Genomic DNA, 23,462 nt, shown 5'->3' on the forward strand with positions numbered 1-23,462 from the left:
CTCATCCCATTTGCCTCAGTTTCCTCATCTGTAAGATTAACTGGAGAAGGAAATGGCAAGCCACACCAGTATCTTTCCTGAGAAAACCCCCAAATGGATCACAAAGCCTCAGCTGAAAAATGCCTGAGCCACAGTTTCCATTTCGTAAGCAAGGCAGCTCTAAAAGTTAAAGAGTGTCAGCCAGCCTCATGTCAGGAAGACCTGGCTTCTCTGGCTGGTTATGTGACCCTGAGCAAGCCACTCAAGTCTAAAATGAATAAGTGAATAAATGCACAAATGAAAAACATTCAAACCATTCATTAGGCTCTCACTGTGTCCAAATTGCTAATTCTAGAGTATCAACCCTCAAGAAATGTATGTTCCAATGGGGGAAGACCCCAAATACAGGACATTTCAGCTAGGAGGTGCAATGTATCATGGCCCTTAGGGGGCAATGACACATCTCCTTTGGAGTCATTTCCGTTAATCAAACCACTTCACTTTATGATGCTAAACAATTTCATAGAGTTGAACAAGAGCTTTCTCTTCCAGGTCTTCAGAGGAGAAGGACTGGTGGAAATGGGAGGGTGGGAGGGTGGGGAGCTGCTATTCTAAAGTCCTGAGTTCCCAATGATAACCTTGAGCTTACCCTTCTCCTGGCAGGACTGTTGGTGTGGCTGGGGATAGGGACAGATGCTCTCTTTTCTAAACGATGTGCTCCCACTGATAATGATCTCCTTGGATGACTTGAGAGATAAGGTGGCTTAGAAGCTGAGGATAATCTTGAGGATTTGGGCCGTGGTTTACCCTCCTTGGCAGTTGGTTGGCTGTTTGTGGTTGGAGTGGGAGGGACAGCAGGCTTCTTCTCCATAACAGAGGATTCCCTGGATGATGGGGGGGTCTGGGTTGAAGATGGAGATACTGGTTTGAGGGGCGCAGCTCTTTCTGGGACTTTTGGGCTTCCCTTCTCATCCATGGAAGGTGGTTGACAGTTGACAGGCCTCATTTCCATGGGGGATACTTCCCTAGGTGTCAGTTGCAGGGCCTGCCGTGGGAGATGAAGTAGTGGCTTAAGGGGCTCTGATTTTCTCTGGGACTCTTGTCCTCCCATGGCAGTTGATTGGCAGTTGGCATTGGTGGCAGGCTCCTTCTCAGAGGGTGCTTCCCTCGATGGTGTCTGTGGGGTCTGACCCGGGACCAGAGCAGGTGGTCTGGTGTGTTCCGCTGTTTCTAGGACTCTTGGGCTTACCCGCCCTTCCATAGCAGCCAGCTGACAATCAATGCTGGCAACGGTGGTGCTGTTGGCAGATACGATGGGTCCCTTCTCCACAGAGGGTGTTACCCTGAATGTTAACTGTGGAATCTGAATGAAAAACAAAGTCAGTGTTCTGGAGGAAGCTTCTATTCCTGAGTTCACCAGTCCTTCCATGGCAGTTGGTTGACAGTTGGTATAGATGATGGAGAGTATGGAAAGCCCCTTCTCCACAAAGATTATTTCCCTAGATGATGGTGGTGGAGTCTAGACTGGAACCAGGGCCAGTAGTCTGCAGGGAGACTGCATTCCCTGGCACTCTTGGTCTTAACTGCCTATCTTAGCAGTTGGAATGGAATATAAAATTAAAATTCCTTCCTGTGAGTTCCTTATACCGTGAAATCATAGCTCCGTAAAAAAAAAAAAAAAAAAAAAAAAAAGCCAAATGAAAAAACTCCATTTGCCATGTCTTTCAATTTCACAAACAATAAAATCCTAGTAGAAGTTTTTATAACCCACTTTTAAGATTCACAAAGCACTTTTCTCACAATAATTGTTTAAAGAAGCAATTATTATTGTCATTGCTGTTTTGTAGATGAGGTAACAGGTCATATGTCCAAGGTCACATAACCAGTAAGTTTTAAAGTTAGGATTTGAAATCAAATCTCCCCTAATTGAATCCAGGAATTTGGTCTACCACACCATGTTGCGTGGTCTACTTAGTGCTATTCAGGGACCAAAGATAATACTCCTATCACCACTGTGTGTTAGAATAAGAGCCATGCTGTATATCACCATTTATACCAAATAAGGTGATATTGATAAAGTGCTTATTTAGCACAGGTAGGTAATAAGTGTTATATCTTTCCCCATTCACACCTAATTTGACCTTGAAGAAAACATTTTACAGAAGTTTTCACTTCCCATCTAACTATATTCATCATTCAGAAGACTTGACTCGGCTTCTTGAACCATCACTACAATCCACAAAGTGAAAATAAAATTGTTTAGGACTCTTGGCAGAGGTGTGCTAGAAGCAGCTTCAACTAGCTCTCAGAAAGACTGCTACATTTTCATTGTGAACTCATTTATACCAGGGAATTGGCAAATGCTACAAATCAGGACTTGATTTATTGTTTAGTTTGTTGACCAGACTTAAGCAAATAATGAAAAAAATGTTGATAATGTCGATTAAACTGAAAAGTATGTTGTATGATTTTTTTCCTGAAAAGTTGTTTTTAAACATTTAGCAATGTACCTCTGCCTCTTGCCTGAGCATTACCTCAAACAAGGTTCAAATTCCAAAATATATCCTGCTGCAGCAGCATTCACAGCCCTATGTGAGAAGTTCTGACTTATCTAGGACCATTTATCTATGAAGAGTCTAAAGCCATATTTGAACTCAATCTTCCAGGCACATACTTGAATACTGAAAGCACAACACTCTGGAAGTCAAGAAAACATGAATTCAAATCTTGGCTAAATCATTTCACCTCTTTCAGCCTCATTTCCCTCATCTATAAAATGGGGACATGTACCCACTGTACAAGGCTGTTGTGAAAATAAAATGAGATAGTAAAGTCCTCTGTAAACCTGAAAGGACTATATGTTGTGTCCAACTCTCCATGACCCCATTTTCTTGACAAAGACACTAGAGTGATTTGCCATTTCCTTCTCGGACTTCTTTTACAGATTAGGCTAACAATATTAAATGACTTGCCCAGACTCACATAGCTACTAAGTGTCTGAGGCCAGATTTGAATTCAAGAAGAGGAATCTTCCTGACTCTAGACTCAGCATTCTATCCATTGAGTCACCTAGCTGCCCCCGGTTTAAAAAAAATGGTGCAGTTAAATGAGTTATTCAGTACATCAGAGGCAAATCTTCAATACAGGTCTTCCTGGCTTTCAGGCCACACTACCATTCTTAGATTGAAATTCTTGTTATTGTTGGTTGTTTTTCAGTCATGTCGGACTCTCTGTGACCCATTTTGGGGGTTTTCTTGGCAAAGATATTAGAGTAATTTGTCATTTCTTTCTCTAGCTCATTTTACAGGTGAAGAAACTGAAGAAAATGACAGAATTGCTAATAAACAATAAACATGGCTAATAAATGTCTGATTTGAACTCAAGAAAATGAGTTTTCTTGATTCCTGGTCTGTCACTCTATGTACTGTGCCACTTAGCTGCCACTGGGATCAGGAAGACATGAGTTCAAAGAAAATCTGCCTTATTCCGCTAGAGAAGGAAATGATACACCACTCTAGGATTTTTGCCAAGAAAACCTCTGACAGTTTGGTCTCCAAGATCAACTAAATGGCCCAGTCAATACAGCACTGGGCTTAAAATTAGGAAGAGAAATCTTCCTTATTTCAACTGGTCTCAGATACTTACTAGGGTGTATCCAAGTCATTCAACTATGTTTGCCTCAGTTTCCTCAACCGTAAAATCAGCTGGAGGAGGAAATTATAAACTACTCCAGTATCTTTGCTAAGAAAACACCAATAAAAGTCACAAAGTTGTCAGATTTACCTGAAGTGACTCAATAAGTGTTGAAATTATGTAAATGGTTCATAGGCATGTGGAATTGGAACTGATATGGTCCCTTAGTTTGTGGAATAGTAACCTTTTATGGGGGAAGATTAAATATTTTATTTTTCCCAATTATATGGGAAAACAATTTTAAACATTCAATTTTTTTTAAATTTTTGAGTTCTGAACTCTCTCCTTCCATCCCTTTCCCCCCTCTTCTCCTTGAGACAGCAAGCAATTTGATACAGATTATGCATGAGCAGTCATGCAAAATTTATTTCCCTATTAGTTGTGTTGGATATTAACCTTTTAATAAAGCATTTAAAAATATATCCAAAACATTGGAGTAGATACTCTCCTCCCCTTTCTCCATGAAAAAAACAAACAAAAAACAAATTAACCCTCCTCTGTTTAAAAGAAACAAACAACAAAAAACTAAGACTTGAAATTAAAAAAAAAAAAAAAAAAAAAAAGCCTAGAGTAAAAGTAGTCACACAATTCATGCCATTGGTTACAGCTAACATTTCTAAAGCATTTTAAGGTTTGCAATGTGCTTTGCAAAATATTATTTTTGGTCTTAGCAACTCTATGAGGTAGGTACCATTATGGCTTAAATGGCTTAAGAATCATTAACTTAAGGAGCAGGAAGAGAATGGGTATATGAAACTGAGAGGCACAAATAATTGTATTAGATGCCAAAATACAATTGGCTCCAGAAAACAAGAAGATCCGGAGACCCTGTCACTCATGAAGTCAGATGGGCAAGAATATGAGTTATATGACCAGCCACATGATTTTCATTGAGGTAACTTGCTCTGCAAAATGTAATTTGCTTCCCACTCCAATTCAATTTCCAGAAGAACAGAAAAGCTTGAAATTGTACCAGTCCCCTTTCACTTCATTATTTAATTCTAAGATTACATCCTGGGGCTTGCAGTGGGAAAGCTATTGATAGGAAGAAGGAAGAAGAAAGGAGGAGAAAGAGGAAGAGGAGGAGGAGGAGAAGAAAACTATATGTATACAAATCACTCAAAGTGCTGGACATTTTATAATTTTCCCAATTGAAGAAGTGATATGTTTCCTACTTGGATAGGACATGAGTGTCTTTATGACAGTTCTACAAAATAACTCACACTGACAAGTATGTGTGTGTGTGCCCCTGAGTGTGTGAGTATGTGTGTAAAGCAGGAGTGAAAGCCAGAGCTTCCTGACTCCAGACAAGCTCTTACACACACACACACACACACACACACACACACACACACACACACACATATATACATATATACTTATATACACGTCTATGCATATCATTAGCTATATGCATGTGTCTATCTGCCTCAAAAGTAAAATGAGAATAATAATGGCATCTACCTCATAGGATTATTGTGAAGATCAAATGAGATGATATTTGTGAAGTACTTTGGGAATCTTAAAATACTACAAAGAAACATATTATTATTTAACCAAAGGCAAATCCTTAAGCCAAAGGCAAGAAACTCTCACTGTGTCTCATTTCAGGCACCAGCCAAACCATTTGTAAAAAATATGGGTGGAAGGCACTGAATAGGAAGCCTGCCTATTTGAGTGAGCCATCAGAGGGTCCTCTGGTGTCCTAAGAACTATGCCCAAGTTGAAAAGGGAGCTAGCTGGTACTGGATTTGACAGTTAATACTGTTATAAAGACATTCAGCATGATGATTTTTTAATTTTTTTTTTATTTTCAAATAGCATTGGGTACTTAGTTATGCTTTAAAAATGGAACGGTTTTGTGCAATTGTGCAAAACAATTGGTTTTGTGCAGCACCTTTTTACTCCCCCCCAAACCATTATGAGACAGGCTCCCAAATCCTCTATACAATTTTCCTTTATTAATACAGGTCAGTTTTGAGCAGGTCACCTTTACTTAGATATATGCTGGTTAGATGCCTCTGTAGTCCTTTGACACCAAAAGCATTAAGCAAGGATTCAGAAAGGTGTTGGAAACACTACAGGCTGGAGGCTCCCAGCCTTCCTCCAGCTCTGGGAAGTTTCAAGACCCACGGCTGTATCTGCTTTTTAACCTTCCGCTTGGGAAGCTTTGCCCCCGAAGATTAGCAATTACTGGCTTTGGTGCAGAGCTGATTAAGTTCCCAAAGCAGGCAAGCTTGGGATAAGTGATTGTGCCTCTGTTAATCACACCACTCTCCTTTCTGATTGGCCCCCTCGGGATGAGCAGGAGAAATTATACAGATGAACCAGTGAAACATGAAAATATCTCCCCTGCTGCTGAACTGTAGTAGTCTTGATGCCATGCATGAGTGTTAATCATTCAAAAAGTGAAATCACCAATTTAACATTCTCAGATTGAAAATGTAATCAACAAATCAGAGGGACTTTTGGAAAGCCTTCCTCTCTTTTTTATCAGTAGTAAAGAAAATTAATGAATATATATTTAAACATATATATAATGTATATATTATACCTATATAATGATTATGTATGTGTGATAATGCATAATATATACATATATATACACATATAAAGTATGTATATTATGTGTGTATGTACAATAAACTGACTCAAATGATTCTCTAATAGGCAATAGATACTATATTTTCTTAAAGCTTAAGGAATTCTTTAAAAGCTTTTTAATCTTAAGGAATCAGTCTTTCAGTATTCAAAGATATATCTTATATTTAGACATTATATGTATTATCTCAGATTTTCACCATCACACATTGCTCCAACAGATGGGAGCAAAAAAAAAAAAATCTTGCCCTTTGTGATTTTGATGTGATGAATGGGATCTGTCAGCTTATACAATTCTTGAGACACCAGTGAATAGATAAGTTTTAATCCATTAGGAAAAATCCTCATCTGCAAAAAAGAGGTCAGGCTCTTCCTAGTAGCCTATTCCAAGAAGATGAAGTAGAACTTTAGCAAGCTCATCAGTCTTTATGCAAACCCAAAACACAAAAAGAAAAAAGAGACAAACGTTAAATATTCATTTAAAAAGTTATTGTCAATTTTATGTTTCATAGCAAAAATTAACCACAGGGATTTACTCAAGTTCAATTGGTGACCTGAATTAATTTTACTAGCATGTATGTATGTTAACAGTAAATGATTTTATTTCAAGATGGGGGTAGATCTGTAATTTCTGGGATATAGGGAATTCCTATTGAGCAGACTTCCTCTATGAATGCTACTCAACCTCTGCTCTGAAACTTCAAGTTTGAGCATGTTAAGTACAGCATGGATAAATTAAGTGGCTTATCCAAAGTCACATAGCTGGTCTGTGATAGGTCTAAAAAATCAGGTCTTCTCTGTCATACACTGAACCATGTAGTCCTCCTCTCTGGCTAGGTAATGCAGTGCATGGATGACTGATTCTTCTTCAGGTGACGGCTGTGACACTGGACAAGCCACTTAAATTCTGTTTGCTTCTTTTGCCTGCCACTCAAAGTTGTTGTGAGGATCAAATGAGCTATAATGTAAAGTGCTCCAGAAATCCTAAAGCATTATAGGTTACAGTTGGCTATTTCAAGAAAAAGTCACTTCAAAAACAGAGTACTGTCTACATAGCTTTGATACAGCATTTGTGGTAGGTATCAAGTAGGAATTAAAATACTAATGAGCCAGAAGAGATCTTGAAATAAATTGAGCTAACTCCATTTTAGAAAAATTAGATGGCACAGAAGATAGAGCACTGGACTTGGAACCAAGAAGATTCATCTTTCTCAGTTCAAATCTGACCTCAGATACTTATTATCTGTGTGACTCTGGGCAAATCACTTCACCCTGTTTGCCTCGGTTTACTCCTCTGTAAAATAAACTAGAGAAGAAAATGGCAAGAAAATCCCATATGAGGTCATGAAGAGTTGGAAATGACTGAGCAATGAAAACTCCATTTTATAGATGAGGAAAACAAAGCTTACAAGGATGAATTAGCTTGCCCAGTCTCATAACTACCAAATAGTGAAACCAGGACCAGAATCCATCTTTCCTGACTAAGTGTCTATTCTTTACCATCCCACAAAGCACCTTATATAGCTCAATGAAACTTTTCTCAAGTAGATGGGTTCTCTAATTTTTAAGTTCCTTTTTTCTTTTCAAAGTCACAAAGCTAAAATCATGCAAAACAAACAAAAAGTAACCATTTCCTATTGCTCCCAACTTCTAAACATTTATTCTTAACATTTATCCTAACCCATTTCTAAGGCCATTTTCCTACATAGAATTTTTTTTCAAAGCTTTTTCCTTGAAAAAGAAAAAAAAGAAGAAAAAAAAAAGGTGGAATCAAGATGGTGGGGACAGGACAGCCTGAACTGTCCCTAGCTTCCCTCAGAATCAATATTAGTCAAGGCACTGAATGGATTTTGGAGCGACAGAACCTATAAATATTTAGAGTGTAATAATTTTTCAGCTCAAGTTATCTTGGAAGGACTTCAGGAAAAGGCAATCTCAATTGGGCAGAGGGGAAGGTGGGCCCAACAGGCACTGCACAGGGAGGCACACTGCAGGGAATCTAGCAGGAGGCTCTTAGCCAATATACAGCAGCATTGGCTACTCTGTCCTGGTTCAGGAGGCTGATGGATCAGGAGATTAGTTGTGAGATATCCAACACAATTACAGAAGGCAAACAGTGAGCCCCTAAACCCCAGCATAATTGGCAGGACTTGGCTAGGCTCACAACAGTGGCCACAGAGCAGTCAGTGAGAAGCCCTGTTGCTCTGCAGAGGAAGCTCAGGACAATTTTTCCTGTGCTCTAAGAGCAGACATCTACCTTTAAAAATGAGCAAAAAACCAAAAACCACTCTGACTATAGAGAGCTTCTATGGAGACAGGGAAGATCAGAACACAATCCCCTCCCTTCCCCGGCAAAGGGCAGTAAAGGCAAAATGCCTTAAGGTGAAGTCTCAAAGAGAGATATGAACTGGTCTCTAGCATGCAAGAGTTGGAAGAGTTCGAAATGGATCTTAAAAGAAAGATAACAAAAAAATGGGAAAAAGAAATGAGAGCTCTACAGGAGAGCTGTGAGAGTTTAGCAAGGGGCAGGGGAAGCCAACAGCTTAACTGAAGAAAACAAGTCCTTAAAAATAAATTTGGTAAAATGGGAAAAAAAAAAAACTGAACTAAACTCCTTCAAAAGTACAATTGACTAAATGCATAAAGAAGTAAAAAAAACTAACCGAAGAAAACAATTTGCTAAACATTAGAATTGGACAAATGGAAGTGAAAAAGAAAAGAAAAATAAAAGAGAAATTTTGCTGAGTGGGACTCCATTAACAACTCATAAAAGTCACAGTTACCAGATTCTTTGTATGCTATGAGACAGTAAAGTTGAATGTCCATGGACAGCTGCACATGGAGGCATCATATTTCTTATCTGGGTTTGCTTGCAGCTGCTGCTCTCCCCTCAAAGTAGTTTTCTGTCTCTGTGGTCTCTCTATCTCTCTAGGCAATTGCTCAGTTGTCTGTGTGGATTTTACACCATCTTTTTTTTTTTTTTCTCACCCACAGGAGAATGGTTCTCTCTCTCCTACCCCCTTCACCACAAACAGTATTTTTCATTTGTACAGTTTAATACCCAGGGCAAAGAAGGACACGCAAATGTCTGCAGATCCTGAAATCTCCTGCTATGAAACCAATTCAGAAAATCTTTTGAAAGACAATATTAAACACCTCTTTGGAAAAGTCATATCATCTGAATATTAATAGATATAGAAGCTGTTGTGTGAGGAAAATCCTTCCATTCTCTCTTGAAGACAAAACATTAAGAAATAGCATTCAGACACATACAAATATATTACACTTTTTTGCCCACTTCCACATGGTAGCTCAAAACTAAAAGTAGTAACCCCATGAGAAACAAATGAAGTAGCTAACTCCAGAGAAAGTTAACAATGATGATTTCCAATTAAAATTTTTAGTTTTTAATCATTCAAAATTATTTTTTTCCTACAGCAGTATTAAAGTAAGGCTTTAAAAATAAGTTAGAATTCTGTAGGATATTGTAAAGATCTGCCTCCAAAACCACTTCAGGCAGAATTAATCAGGAATGACTTGTTGAAGTCTGGTCTAATTGAGATTTCCATGAATTGAGACTCAGGTTCAGCAAATGGGGCAAAACTAAATCTGACAATGAAGAGAATTAAATGCTGGACATAGAGGCAGAAAGAAGGGAGTTTAAATTCTGTCTCAGATACTTAGCTATGTGATGCTGGGTAAGGCATTAAACTGTTCATCAACTTTGTTTCACTAACTGTAAAACGGGGATAATAGCAGGAGTTATCTTTTAGGCTTGTTTGAGTAAAATGAAACAATGTTTACAAATTTTAAAGCTTTCCATAAATGTGAATGGTTATTATCTATAAATCAGCACTGCAGTGTAAGAATATGGTAGGGGAAGATTTTTTTTTTGCAGACAAAGGGAAGGACATTTTCAGGAAGCAGTTGAAATTCCAATATACTTTTTTTTATTTCCTTCATTAAATCACTGAGACACCTAAAAAAAAGCCTTATTATATTATGCACTTCTTTGGGGAATCAGAGGGATTTCTGTTAAACCAAAAGGCTTTGTGGGATTTTTAAAAAATCCCAATGATGCTGAAAAGGAGATTTTCCACCAAGGTCAAAGGTGTCTGCCTACTTAGAAGGAACAGATTGAAAAATCTGCTAACAATGTGCTATTCAATGTGCCAAGGAAGAGCAGTTATAATTTTCCAAACACACTCCTGAATTAGGGCTCTAAGGCTACCCAACCCCAAGAGCCTGAAGATTATGAACATTTGCAAAAACCAAGAGTTTTTTTTTTTTAAAGCAAGGGTCACAATGATTTAAACATACTTGGGAATTGATAATTAGCAAATATGTTTTGACTAATTTTTTCCATATTAAAGAATGACCCACTATGCATTGCAGGTATAGAGATTCAGCCATCTCTTCCCCAGTCCAGACCTACCCATATTTTTGTAAAGCAAAGATACCACATCTCATGCTATCATACAAATAAGGTGAAATGTCTTTGAAAGGGGTAGAGGACTAGAAAAGAAAGTTTTGAGTCCAAAGAAAAGCATCACCTCAAGTAAGTGATCCCCACGATAGTTTTCCTTCCTGGTGGCTTCTTGGATTTCCTTAGCCTGCTGGATATAGATATTACCGGCCTGGATTTCATTTTCCAATAATAACACATCTTCCATAGAAACGGGCCAGTTAGCGGTTTTTAAGGCCTCTTGTATTGCCTCTTTATTTTCCCAGTATTTAACTGGCTCATGTAAATTAAGCCTAAGTGGGAAAATAATGTAAAAAACACAGATGATCCAGTGTGCATCTCACATAGGCCCTTAATAAATGATTAATTGGATATGTTTTAGTAGGCTTCCACATAAAAAACCCCTACCAAAGGACTTAACACATGCTAGCTAGCAGTTATAATCACACATCAATTGACATTTATCTACCCAGGATTCTTTATAGAAGGACTGTTGATAAAGCAATTATCCTCCTCAACAAAGCTATGAACACATGTTCAGCCCATGCCCTTCTCTGGAGGATCAAAATAAAAAAGTACAGAGCAAAGGGCTCTGGGAACTTTTATACCCTCAAGCCTCAAGATGACAAGGAGAGAAATTCAGTAGCTGCATTTCAACAAAGACAGGCTCTTTTCTGATTTATTACAAACAGTCAGACTCTCCTTTGGAAGCCCATATGTTCCATCTGTTCTTTGTATATCCATGTTAGGTCCCACAAAGAACAGAAACTAAATTCTTCAAGAGGAAACTGTTAACTTTATGGGACTAATTATGTCTAGCTAGTGTGTCTAATGGTGAGAGACCTATTTCCCTCCCCACACCCTTCTAGTTTCCAACTTTTCTTTATGTAATGTCTTCCCCCATTAGAATAAAAGGTCCCTGAGGGCAGGACTATCATATTTGATTGTATTTGTCTCATCAGTTCCCAAACACAGTGCCTTTCCTTGGCTCTCCCATCCTCATCCTTTTCTCTCTCCTGTCCTTGTCCCTGATATCTCTCTCTCTCTCTCTCTCTCTCTCTCTCTCTCTCTCTCTCTCTCTCTCTCTCTCTCTCTCTCTCTCTCTCTCTCTCTCTCTCTCTCCCTCCCTCTCCCTCTCCCTCTTCCTCTCCCTCTCCCTCTCCCTCTCCCTCTCCCTCTCCCTCATTCTCTCTCTCTCTCCCTCTCTCTTTCCTTCTCTCTGCCTCCCTCTCAGTCTCTCCATCTTCTTGTTTCTCCTTCCCTCATCCATCCCTTTCCCTCTCTCTCCCCTCTTCATCCTTCTCTGTCTCTCTCCCTCCCCATCTCCTTTCCTTTTTCAGCTTTTTAAAAATCAATTTCAGAAAGTCAAAAAAATTAGGATATGTTAAGGATGATTAGGAAGAGGAAAAGAGCAATAAGAAAAAGGAAGGGGAGGTCAGAGGGAGGGAGGAAAAAAGGTGAAAAAGGGAGGGAGGTGTTATTATCTCTAAAAGGAGGTATAAAACAGGTCTTTCATATTTCAGGTTAACATAAGCAACACTATGTAAATTCAAGTACAGTTGTGAGTAGTGCAGGGATATAGTAAAATCTTTATTCCAGAAAATTTTTATCCCAAATGCAAACTGGCTTTATAACTTCTGACTTTATTGAGAGCCATATCAATGCTATCTTTAATTCACATCCTCCCAACACTCCCAATGTTCTATGTCAGAATACAGAAGGAAAACACCATTTGAAACTCTACTTTCTTTTGTAAAGAAGCTGAAGTTTAAAGAAGTCTGAAAGAGAATGGGGAGAGAATTGTGTTCAGAAGGCCCATGAGGTAAAAACTCCGATATCTTAAGTTAGATCTATAGTTGTTTCATTTCTTTTGTCCAATGTAAAAGCTCAGAACTGAATTTACATACCCTTCAAAAGAAAGCATGTTGCAACATTTAATAATTAACACAACTCAGAACTGAATGGATTCTTAATGCACTCACAAATTCAGGGTTAAATGTTAACCTTTAGTTACTACTTATTGCTGGCTAAATAAGCAAAGTTAAAAGATAATCTAATGCCACAGAATATCTTTTGATTATAACTTTAGGAAGTGATTAGATGATATAACAACTTACTTTTCTCTTTCCTCTGGAGAAAATGCTTTCCAAATGAGCAGATTTAAGCGCCTGTTTTCAAAAACAAAACCAGCAATAATTTATTTAGTCTTGGATTGCATTTATTGCATTTAGTATATAAAATGATGATCATAGTTTGACAAATATAAATTACCTACAAAGGCAAAAAAAAAAAAAAAAAGACAACTAGGTGATAAAAGTGGATAGTGCACTGGGGCTGGAGTCAGAAAGACTCATCTTCTTGAGTTCAATTCTGTCCTCAGAAACTTAATAGGTGTGTGATCCTGGGCAAAATCATGTAACCCTATTTGTTTCAGTTTCCTCATCTGTAAAATGAGCTGGAAAAAGAAAGGGCAAACCACTCCAATATCTTTGCCAAGTAAACCCCAATGGCTCATGAAGCATCCAAGAAGACTAAACAAAAAGCAAAGTTGACAAGCACTCCTTTTTAGAGAAGGTTCTGGAGTGGTTGAGTAGAATGTCTCCTTAGTCATGGAAGTGTGAAACTATCTGAGATAAGAGTTTCTCCCATCCAGGAGCAGAATTTGTTATGAATGGATTTGTAAAAATCTTTTTTGATTTCTTGACAAAGTTAAGGGAAAGCCATGGCACCACACTCAATTATGTAAAAATCAAGGCTGGTGAACTCTTCAAGAAAAAGAATTCCTGATCACTTGTGGCTAAGAAAGTAATGAGGCTCACTTCAACACTCCAAGTATCTGATATCATCAGTGGGGGGCCCATTACTTTAAGGCTTTCCTGCTAGGTAGGCTTGCATTCTTCTAACAAAGCCTTCTAATATAACCTCCCTACCATGAGGTGGTTAATAGAGAAGGACTTCCATGAAGAATGAGACTTGATGTATGTTTTTTTTCTTCCAAGAAAAAGAGGAATTCTACCCTAAACTCCGTTGCTAGAGTTGTCCTTCTAATTGGTCTAAGAAGAATAAAATAAGGGAGTTTTGGTAAACAGTTCTAAATCACTGAATCATAAAATGTTGGTGTTAGCTGGACCTCATAGATTTTCTAGTTCAGTTTCTTTTACCTCTGGGCAACTTGAGGCCTAGAGACAAAAAATAGTTCATCTAAGATCTAATTAGTAATAAAATTGAAGGGGAAAATTCACAGCTCTTCACTTTCAGTCTAATACAATACTACATAGGATGCTCTTTGTAGGACTATCATTTTAGAAGATTTTACATATTTAGAAGATATCAGAAAATTTGCCACTTAACTTCACCCTATTTGTCTCAGTTTCCTCATCTATAAAATGAGCTAAAGAAGAAAACAGTAAACCACTCTAGTATCTTTGCCAAGCAAACTCCAAATGGAGTTATAAAGAATTAAACACAATTGAAAAATGACTGGACATCAACACTTTCAACAGGTCCAATTCATGTAAGAATTTAATCTATTGAAATCCCCATAAGTTTCATCTACTGATAGAAATAAGAACAAACATTTTCTTATTGTAAAAAAAAATTAATTTGCTGTATTTTGTACCCTTAATCAGATCAGATTGGTCATTTGAGAATGTCTTCCTAAGATCACATTTTCCTGAAATATGTGATCATTTTCTTAGTTTTCTTTTTCACAAATTTGGCTGAAGGACAAATACAACTGGTTGATATAATGGGATTTTGCATCCGTGAAAGGAAAATTCTGGATTTGGCTCTTATTAGCTAGCATGCAACTTTGGGACAGTCTAAGGAATACCTGATTAGGAATCAACAGACTTGAGTTTTGAGCACAAGTCATACCATTCTGGTTTTGGCCAAATAAAATCATCACTTTAGACTCTATTTTCTTCATCTGTAACTGAGAAGATTCATTGGCTTTAGAGCTAAAAAGGTGGACAAGCCACTTAACCTCCATAGCTGACTTTGTTTTGTTTTTATCTTTGTAAAATACTTTATTGATAGAGAGATTTGCTAAAATACACTCAGAAATCATGGGATATCCCCAAGAAAATATGTAGACCACTCTCTCCCAGTTGCAGCTCCCTCCTAGAAAGATGGAGAGGGGCAGGAGAGAGAGGCTGCAAAAATTCAAACCCAGTCCCCCTGAACACAAATCAAACACTGTTTCCACTATTGCAGCTGTTCAGAATTGTTCACTCTCTGCAACCCCAGTTGGGATTTTCTTGGCAAAAATACTGGAGTGGTTTGCCATTTTCTTCTCCAGTTCATTTTACAGATGAGAAAATGGAGACAAATAGGTTTGGTGGCTGATCCCCAGCTAGTGTCTGAGGCTATCTTTGACTTCACAAAAATGAATCTTCCTGACTCCAGCGCTCTGTCCACTGTGCCACCTTTCTGCCTTTTTCCCACTATGCCACAGCCATAAGAGATGACCTCCAAGGTCACTTCCAGCTCTAAAATTCTATTAGCTAACTATAATCCTAATCAAGTAACTGAGTTATGCCTTACCTTCTTGTCTGCAAAATGATGGAGTTGGACTAAGGGAATTGTAAAGCATTCTCCAGTTTTATGATTCTGCAATATCGCCACTACCAGCTATTCTTGCTTCTAATTTTATAAAAGTGACATTTGAATGAAGACTTGCTACCAATGACATTGGTGTAACTTCCTCAATTTCTCATACCTTGTGCCAAAAAATTATCCTGTTTTCTGATTCAGTAAAACAAATTTGTGGCTCATCATCATTCGGAAGACTGAACCACAATTCCTACAAATTCAGTTACAAAGAGAATAGATTTGCAACCACAGCACAAGAAACAATGTTTTTAAAAAATTTCATGCGTTAACAAATCTTTCTTTTCTGAACTAAGAACTTAAGATTTCTTTCCTAGACTCAAAAATGGCAAGAATTAACCCTACCCTGACAATAATCATAAGGACTCTGATGAAAAATCACAGAGTAAAATTGTTTATTTAATTCAATAAATGCTTATTTAATCACTACAATGCATATAGTATGGTATTAGTCATTGGAGAAGATAGAAAATTTAAATGAGACAAAATATTTTCCATTGAAGAAATTTCAAGTGAAAGAGTTTTTGGATAAGTTATCTAAATAAATAACTCAATTTTCTACCATCCTTTCAATTCACAGGCACTGAAAATACTGAAATAATCCTTCCTTGGAACTTCCTTAGCATTTAGTACCTCTCTTATTTCCTGTTCACATTTTATTTTCTGTTATAATTATTTATGTTTATGTCATCTCCCCAACTAGAATTTAAAGTGTATGGGAACAGGGATAATATCTTGAGAATGTTCTGTTCCTACGGTCCCTTGTAAATACTAGATGTATAAAGAATCTAGGTATTTGATGAATGGAATAATTGATTTATAACATGAGTTTGGTTAATGTTAAGGTCTTTGGGTTGCCTTATTTTAGTTATGGCCATGATTAAAAATAATAAAAGTATGAATAAAAGTAGCAAAAAGAATAAAAGTATAAATTAAAAACAAAAACATGAACATTAGAAGTAATATGTTGAAAGTTAGAACAAAACAATGTTTGGAAGTTTAGCATTACTTTTGTCTGACTTTTGAAGATCAGAAATATTAATTAATAAAACATATTTAAAAATGGATTTTTAGTATTTTACACATACTTTAAAAACAGATGAAAAAATCAAATTTATACTAAAGAAAAAACTTTCCCAAAAAGAAATGAAGACTTTTCCATGGGAATGGGAAATTTATTAATAATATAACAATAATGTAGATATTGTTCTAGGCTAAAGTTAGGCAATATAGTCTTTATTCTAGATTCTATTATTTATACATAACCTGTGGTTCATTGAGTAAGCCTGGACACCCAACAACTATGTCTAATATTGGGAGTTTTCATATATTATACTCAAAGGATCATTATATCTTCTCCCTCAAGAGTTTATTCTGGGAAAATCTCAGAATATATGCTGTTTATACACCAAAGGTATCCTCATCAAAGGTAATAATTAAAATATTGGATGAAAGTCCCTTTTTACCCTACCAAATAATGTACAAAACCCTATAAATACAAAAAAATATATAAAGGGCTTAGAATTACTCATAAACAAGCAGCATAGTTCTTTTTCCTATCTCATGATTCCTATTTTCCACTAAAGAAGCTTGTAAAATCCTCTAACTCAGGACCTCCCCTTGATTTGAACACCTCTCTGAAGGAAACTGATTATATTGCAGAAATTCCTGGACAGAGACAGATGAATGACACAGTGGGTAGAACATTGGCCTTGGAGGCCTGAGGACCTGAGTTCAAATCTGCCCTGTGTGACCCTGGAGAAGTCACTTGACCCTACTTGCTGTGGCCAGAAAGAATGGAATTCCTGGATTTTCCTTTTTCCCTCTAGGATGAATTTAATATTCCCCCTAAGACATATAGCACCACTACAGTTTGGAAGAGATGGATAAAAGATAGATAGATTTATATTGCTAGATAGGGAACACACCAGTATTCTAATGATTCCTTCATTAAACACAAATAGATCATATAAGGGCAGGCACTCCCCTGGAGTGGAGTACCATATTTGGAGTTGACAGGTAACATTCTCTTTTCCCCCATTTCATCAGATATCAGCCATATAACTCATCATAAAAGTAGACAACAAAGTCCAAATTCCTTGCTTCTCCTCTGGCTTTAGTCCCTTGTTGCTTCTCCTGATAGCACCAGAGACCATATAGAAAATCTTCTCTCTGAGAGACATACTGCCAATTTTTTTTTCTTCTTTTAGTAGAAGATCAAATCCATACCCTTGGACTTCCCATAAGGAAATTTCCCTTCTTTGATTTAGGCCACATTTCAGGAAAACTATTCCTGAAATAGTGGATCACTAGAATAGTTTAGATACACAAGACACAATAGTCAATGACTATAGTAATCCATTGCTTCTGGGATAAAAATCTCATCATTTGCCAAAAATTGCTGGGAAAACTGGAAAATAATATGGCAGAGACTAGACATAAATCAACATCTTATATTCTATACCAAGAGAAGATTGAAATGGATTCATGATTTAGACATAAATAGTATAAGCAAATTAGGAAAGCAAGAGATAGTTTGTCAGATCTTTGGAGAAGGGATGAATTTGTGACTAAAGAAATAGAGTACATTATTAAATGCAAAAAAGGATAATTTTGATTATATTAAGTTTTAAAAATTTTGCACAAACAAAACCAATGCATCCAATTTAGAAGAGAAGCAGAAATCTGGGAAACTATTTTTACAGTGTTTCCTCATTTTTAAAATATAAAGAACTGAGTCAAATTAATAAAAATACAAGTCATTCCCCAATTGATAAATGGTCAAAGGCTATAAACAGACAATTTTCAAATGAAGAGATTAAAGCCATCTATAATCATATGAAAAATGCTCTAAATCATTATTGATTTAAAAAATGCAAACAAAGATGACAGGAAAAGATGACAAATGTTCGAGGGGATGTGGGAAAAACCATCAATCCTGCCATTCTGGAGAACAATTTGGAACTATGCCCAAAAGGCTATTAAATCATATATATCCTTTGATCCAGCAGTGTCATGACTGGGTGAGAGTATCCCAAAGAGATCATAAAAAGGAGAAAAGGGCTCACAAGTACAAAAATGTTTGTGGTAGCCCTTTTTTAGTGGCAAGGATCTAGAAACTGAGAGGATGCCCATCAATAGTGGGATGGCTGAATAAATTATGGTATATGAATATAATGAAATATTACTGTTCTATAAGAAATGATGAATAGGATGGTTTTAGGAAAACCCGGAAAGACTTACACATGAACAGATGCTAAGTGAAGTGAGTAGAAGTAGGAGGGCATTGTACACTGTAACAGCAAGATTGTGTGATATTCAACTATGATAGACTTAGTTCTTTTCAACAATGTGGTGATGCAAGACAATTTCAATAGACTTGGAATGGAAAATGCCATCCATACCTAGAAAGGTTACTGTGGGGGACTTAATGTGGATAGAATCATACTACTTTCAACTTTTTTGTTAGTTTGTTTTTTCTTTCTCATGGTTTTTCCCTTGAGGGAGATAAGGGAGGAAGAAAGAAAAAAATTTAAAACTCAAAATCTTACAAAAATGAATGCTGAAAAATACCTTTACATGTAATTGGAAAAAATTAAATATTAAGTTTGTACTATTCTGGTACAATCTTAAGAGGCTTCTCCTGAACTAAACCAACTCATTTCTTTAAGGCCACCATTCCAGATAGGCTGAAAAATTCAAACACTCATACAAACAAAACCATTTTAAATCACTGGGACCTCCCTAATGTACATATCTGCTGTGTGATCTTGAACAAGTCACTTAAACTATTTTCTTCTTTTTTTAATTGTTGTAATTTATTTATTTATTTATTTTTGCTTATATATGTATCATGTTGGGAGAGAAAAATCAGGACAAAATGGGAAAACTATGAAAGAAAAAAAAAACAGAAAAAAATAAGGAACATAACATTCAAACTTCATAGTTCTCTCTCTGGATTGGGATGGTATTTTCTGTTCAAAGTTTATCAGGATTACCTTGGATCACTGAACCACTGAGAAGAACCAAGTCTTTCATAGTTGATCATCGCACAATCTTGCTGTTACTATGTACACTGTAATCCTGGTTCTGCTTGTTTTGCTCAACATCAGTTTATGTAAATCTTTCCAGGCCTTTCTAAAATCAGCTTGTTCATCATTTTTATAGAACAATAAAAAATCTATTACCTTCATATACCACAACTTGTCCAGCCATTCCCCAATTGATGAACATCTACTCATTTTCCAATTCTTTGCTGCCATAAAAAGAGCTGCTGCAAACATTTTTGAACATGTGAGTTTATTTTCATCCTTTATGATTTCTTTGGGATACAGAATCAGCATTGCTGGGTCAAAGGGTATGCACAATTTGCTAGGCCTTTGGAGATAGTTCCAGATTGCTCTCCAGAATGGTTGGATCATTTCATAACTCTACTAACAATGAATTAGTGTCCCAGTTTTCCTACATTCTCTCCAAAATTTGTCATTATCTTTTTCTGTCATCTTAGCCAACCTGACAGGTAAGAGTTGGTACCTCAGAGTTGTTTTAATTTGCATTTCTCTATTCAATAGTTATTCAGAGCATTTTTTCCTGACTAGAGATGGCTTTAATTTCTTCATCTGAAAATTGTTCACATCCTTCGACCATTTATCAATTGGGGAATGAGCTGTATTCTTATAATTTGACATTGTTCTTTACATATTTTAGAAATGAGAATTTTATCAGAAACATTGGCTGTAAAATTTTTTTTCTCAGTTTTGAACTTCCCTTGTAATCTTATTTGTGTTAGTTTTGTTTGTGCAAAAAACTTTTTTGTATAATTAAAGTTGTTCTTTTTGCATTTTATAATGTTCTCTAGTTCTTTTGTACTTAAACTCTTTTCAACCTAAAGTCACAGAATTTTAGAGTTGGCAAAGGGTTTTCTTTTATTTTACAGAAAAGGAAACTATAGATCATTTACTATTCAAAGGTCTCCCAGCTGGCTGCTAGAAGAGCCAGGCTCTTATCTCTCAAAATCAAAGCTTTTTCTATTTAATAATTGTCTTCTACCTCTGTCTCCTTCAAGTCTCCAAAGATAATGATGTAATAGTACATACTTTTCTTCCTTTCTTTTCAAAACTAGAGAAAGACTTAACTATATAATGATTTTAAAATATTTTGAATTTTCTTGAAAAAATTGCTTTTTAACAAACATTGGTATTGTTTCATGTGTCATCCTTTTGTTCCTCTCAATTGTAAATTTTTTGTTGATTCTTACAGTATCTGGCTTAGTGCTAGATACATCATAGTGTTCAAGATGTTAATAGTATACAGTTTTTAATTTTTCAAAACAAATCTAGTTCTTCATTTCAGCTTATTTTCAGAACAATCCTCTGAAGGCAGTGGGAAGAAATAAAGAAACTGAGGCACATTTGAGTTAACTGATTTGGCTATGGTCAAAGAGTTTTTTTTAGCTACAGAACCATGAAAACTTGGAATATGTTTCTTTAGTCTCCTAGGTCAGGAAAGGTTAAGTTTAGGGAAATTCTCCATATTTACACTCAAAGGCATTAAATTTCCAGTTAAGTGCTGAAACTTTTTGTGGTAACAAAAAAAAAATCTGGAAACACAATGAATTCCCATTGATATATGGATAGCCAAACAAAATGTGATATATGAGTATAACAGAATATTATTACACCGTAGAGTACTATGTCTAGCCAAGTCTCAACAATGTTTTACATTTTACCCTGACCATCTTGTTCTTTGTCATGCAAAGACAAATGGCATTCATATATTACTCTATATAGATATTTTCTTCTATAAACCATCATAAAATCAATACTGTTGCTGCTATTGAAGAGAAAGTCTCAATCAACTTCCCAGTAGCTCCATTCACCATCCTTATGACTTTCTAAACCAAAATATCCTTTCCTGCTCAACATTGGAAAGTAATTGTCACTATTTGAATGAAGTTTTTGAGGGCAGGAATTGTCTCATTTTTGTATTTCTAACCCCAGGGCTTCATGTAAAGCTTGGTGAATAGTAATGGCTTAGTAAATATTTTTAGTTCATTCACCATAAGAAATTATAAGAATACGAGGAAATCAGAGAAATACAAGATGCAATATAAATATTAGTTTATAAGTTTTAATAAGCAGATCCAGGAAAATTCTGACCACAAGAAACAAAAAATGTGTACATGAAAACAACTTAACTGGGATTTTTGTTGTTATTATTGTTGTTACAAGGAAAGAGTTGGTGGCATGGATGGTATATAGGAAAACAATGTTATAAAAAATAAAAATAATTAATGAAACTTTAAAAAATTATAATAATTGAATATTAGTAGAAAATAAATGCTGAATGAGTGACTAGATATTGACACTGATCTATTTCAAGAGGGAAAAACCTTCAATTAGAGGTACTTTGGTCATCATTTCAATCACCTTCCTGCTAAAGAGGCTTTAAAAAGAATACAACTGAGTAAACATACCCTTGAAAATATTATCATTGTCCTGTTTATTGCTCACTGAATTTTAGGTAAATGATGAAATTTATTCTAACTGGAAAAAAAAAATTTACCAGGAGCAGATGGAAATACTAAACAGAGAACCTTTGTATCTCTAGAAAAGGGAAAATAACATTGTTTTAATGGAGCTAAGGATCCAACTCTTCTGAAGTGGAGAACTTTAAGGAAAAAGCTGTTTTATCTATGAAACTTGACTCCTTCATTCCCACAGAGTGGGACAACAGAAATACTCACCTTTCATAGGATTTCACAGCTTGTGTCACTTTGTGCCTATAGTTCTTGAAATTGATAGCATGAGGGTTAATTAAGATCATCTGCCCTGTGTCATTGCCCACTTGTTTCAATGTAAAAACCTACAATACAATACAAAAAAAAAAAAAAAAAAAAAGGTAAACATTATTTGGATGATGAACACGCATATCTTTCAAGCACAATGACTTGCAAATATAGGTATTTAATGTGTTTGTTCAATTGAATGGAAAGACAAGAGAAATTTGTTACTGGGGGCCCAGATCTTCACATTGTGTACTTCCTGCCTCCTCAAGATTGACCATCACACCCCTTCTAAATAATTCTTTCTTGTCTGAGAATAGATATTTTTTTTCTTCAAAAATAAAACAAAATTTAACAAAACAAACAACTATTTAGACAACAAACTAGATGGCTCAGAAGATAAAGAGTTCTGGGCCTACCATTTAAAAGACTCGTCATACTGAGTTGTGAAATTTAGCCTCATACATTTATTATTTGTGTAACTATGGGCAAGTCACTTAGACCTCTTTGCCTCAGTTTCCTCATCTGTAAAATGAACCAGAGAAGGAAAATGGCAAATCCCTACAGTATCTTTGCCAAGAAAATACCAGATGAGGTCATGGAGAATTGGACACCATTGAAAACCAAGTGAGAAACAAATATTTATTTTCAAACTTTTAAATTTGCTTTCCCTGCAGACTTAATAATTCTGTATTCTATTAATGTTTAACTGAAATATACATAAAGACCAACCAAGGCTAAAAGGAAGTTATCATATTGTTGGATAGCTGTAATTGTTTTCAAAGTTCTTTGTTATATATAATGGATATTTCATTAGGAAAAAAAAGCAAAGGAAAAGAGAGAGAGAGAGAGAGAGAGAGAGAGAGAGAGGAGAGAGATAGAGAGAGAGAGAGAAGAGAGAGAGAGAGAGAGAGAGAGAGAGAGAGAGGGAGGGAGGGAGGGAGGGAGGGAGGGAGGGAGGGAGGGAGGGAGGGGAGGGAGGGAGGGAGGGAGGGAGGGAGAGAGAGAGAGAGAGAGAGAGAGAGAGAGAGATTCTAGTCTTGATTCCACCACCAATTAGCTTATGACCCAGAGCAAAACAAGTAAATTCTCTGGACTTCAGTTCTCTAAAGAATCTCTTTTCATTCTAAAAGTCTGTAGATACTATGACATTTGACATCATGTAACACTAATCTTACTTCAGCTGCTAGGCAAACAACACACTACACACCTATTTCCTTTTTTTTTTAAATGGCAGAAAAGAGCTATTTTGTCTTCTTTTGGTTTTCTCTTCTCTAGCTTTTTACTAGTAGATTTCATGAGTGTTCCTGAGATGATTTAATTTCCAAG

The 23,462-nt window shown here is 36.3% G+C and overlaps 1 protein-coding gene across 5 annotated transcripts in view; it reads right to left on the minus strand.

The window, feature by feature from the left end:
- VWA3B (von Willebrand factor A domain containing 3B) overlaps positions 1-23,462 on the minus strand; it is a 200,918-nt gene that overhangs the window by 27,021 nt on the left and 150,435 nt on the right. For 4 of the 5 annotated variants that reach the window (XM_074300331.1, XM_074300333.1, XM_074300335.1 and 1 more), the window contains 3 exons: positions 22,095-22,213; positions 12,856-12,906; positions 10,827-11,031 (listed from right to left, as the gene is read on the minus strand). In XM_074300331.1, the coding sequence (XP_074156432.1) occupies positions 10,827-11,031; positions 12,856-12,906; positions 22,095-22,213 (375 nt within the window). Of the gene's footprint in view, positions 1-6,559; positions 6,698-10,826; positions 11,032-12,855; positions 12,907-22,094; positions 22,214-23,462 lie in introns of those variants that run through there. The other variant, XM_074300336.1, reaches the window with a different exon arrangement.

Source organism: Sminthopsis crassicaudata, chromosome 3 (genome assembly GCF_048593235.1).
Source record: "Sminthopsis crassicaudata isolate SCR6 chromosome 3, ASM4859323v1, whole genome shotgun sequence".
Classification (NCBI taxonomy): Eukaryota; Metazoa; Chordata; class Mammalia; order Dasyuromorphia; family Dasyuridae; genus Sminthopsis; species Sminthopsis crassicaudata.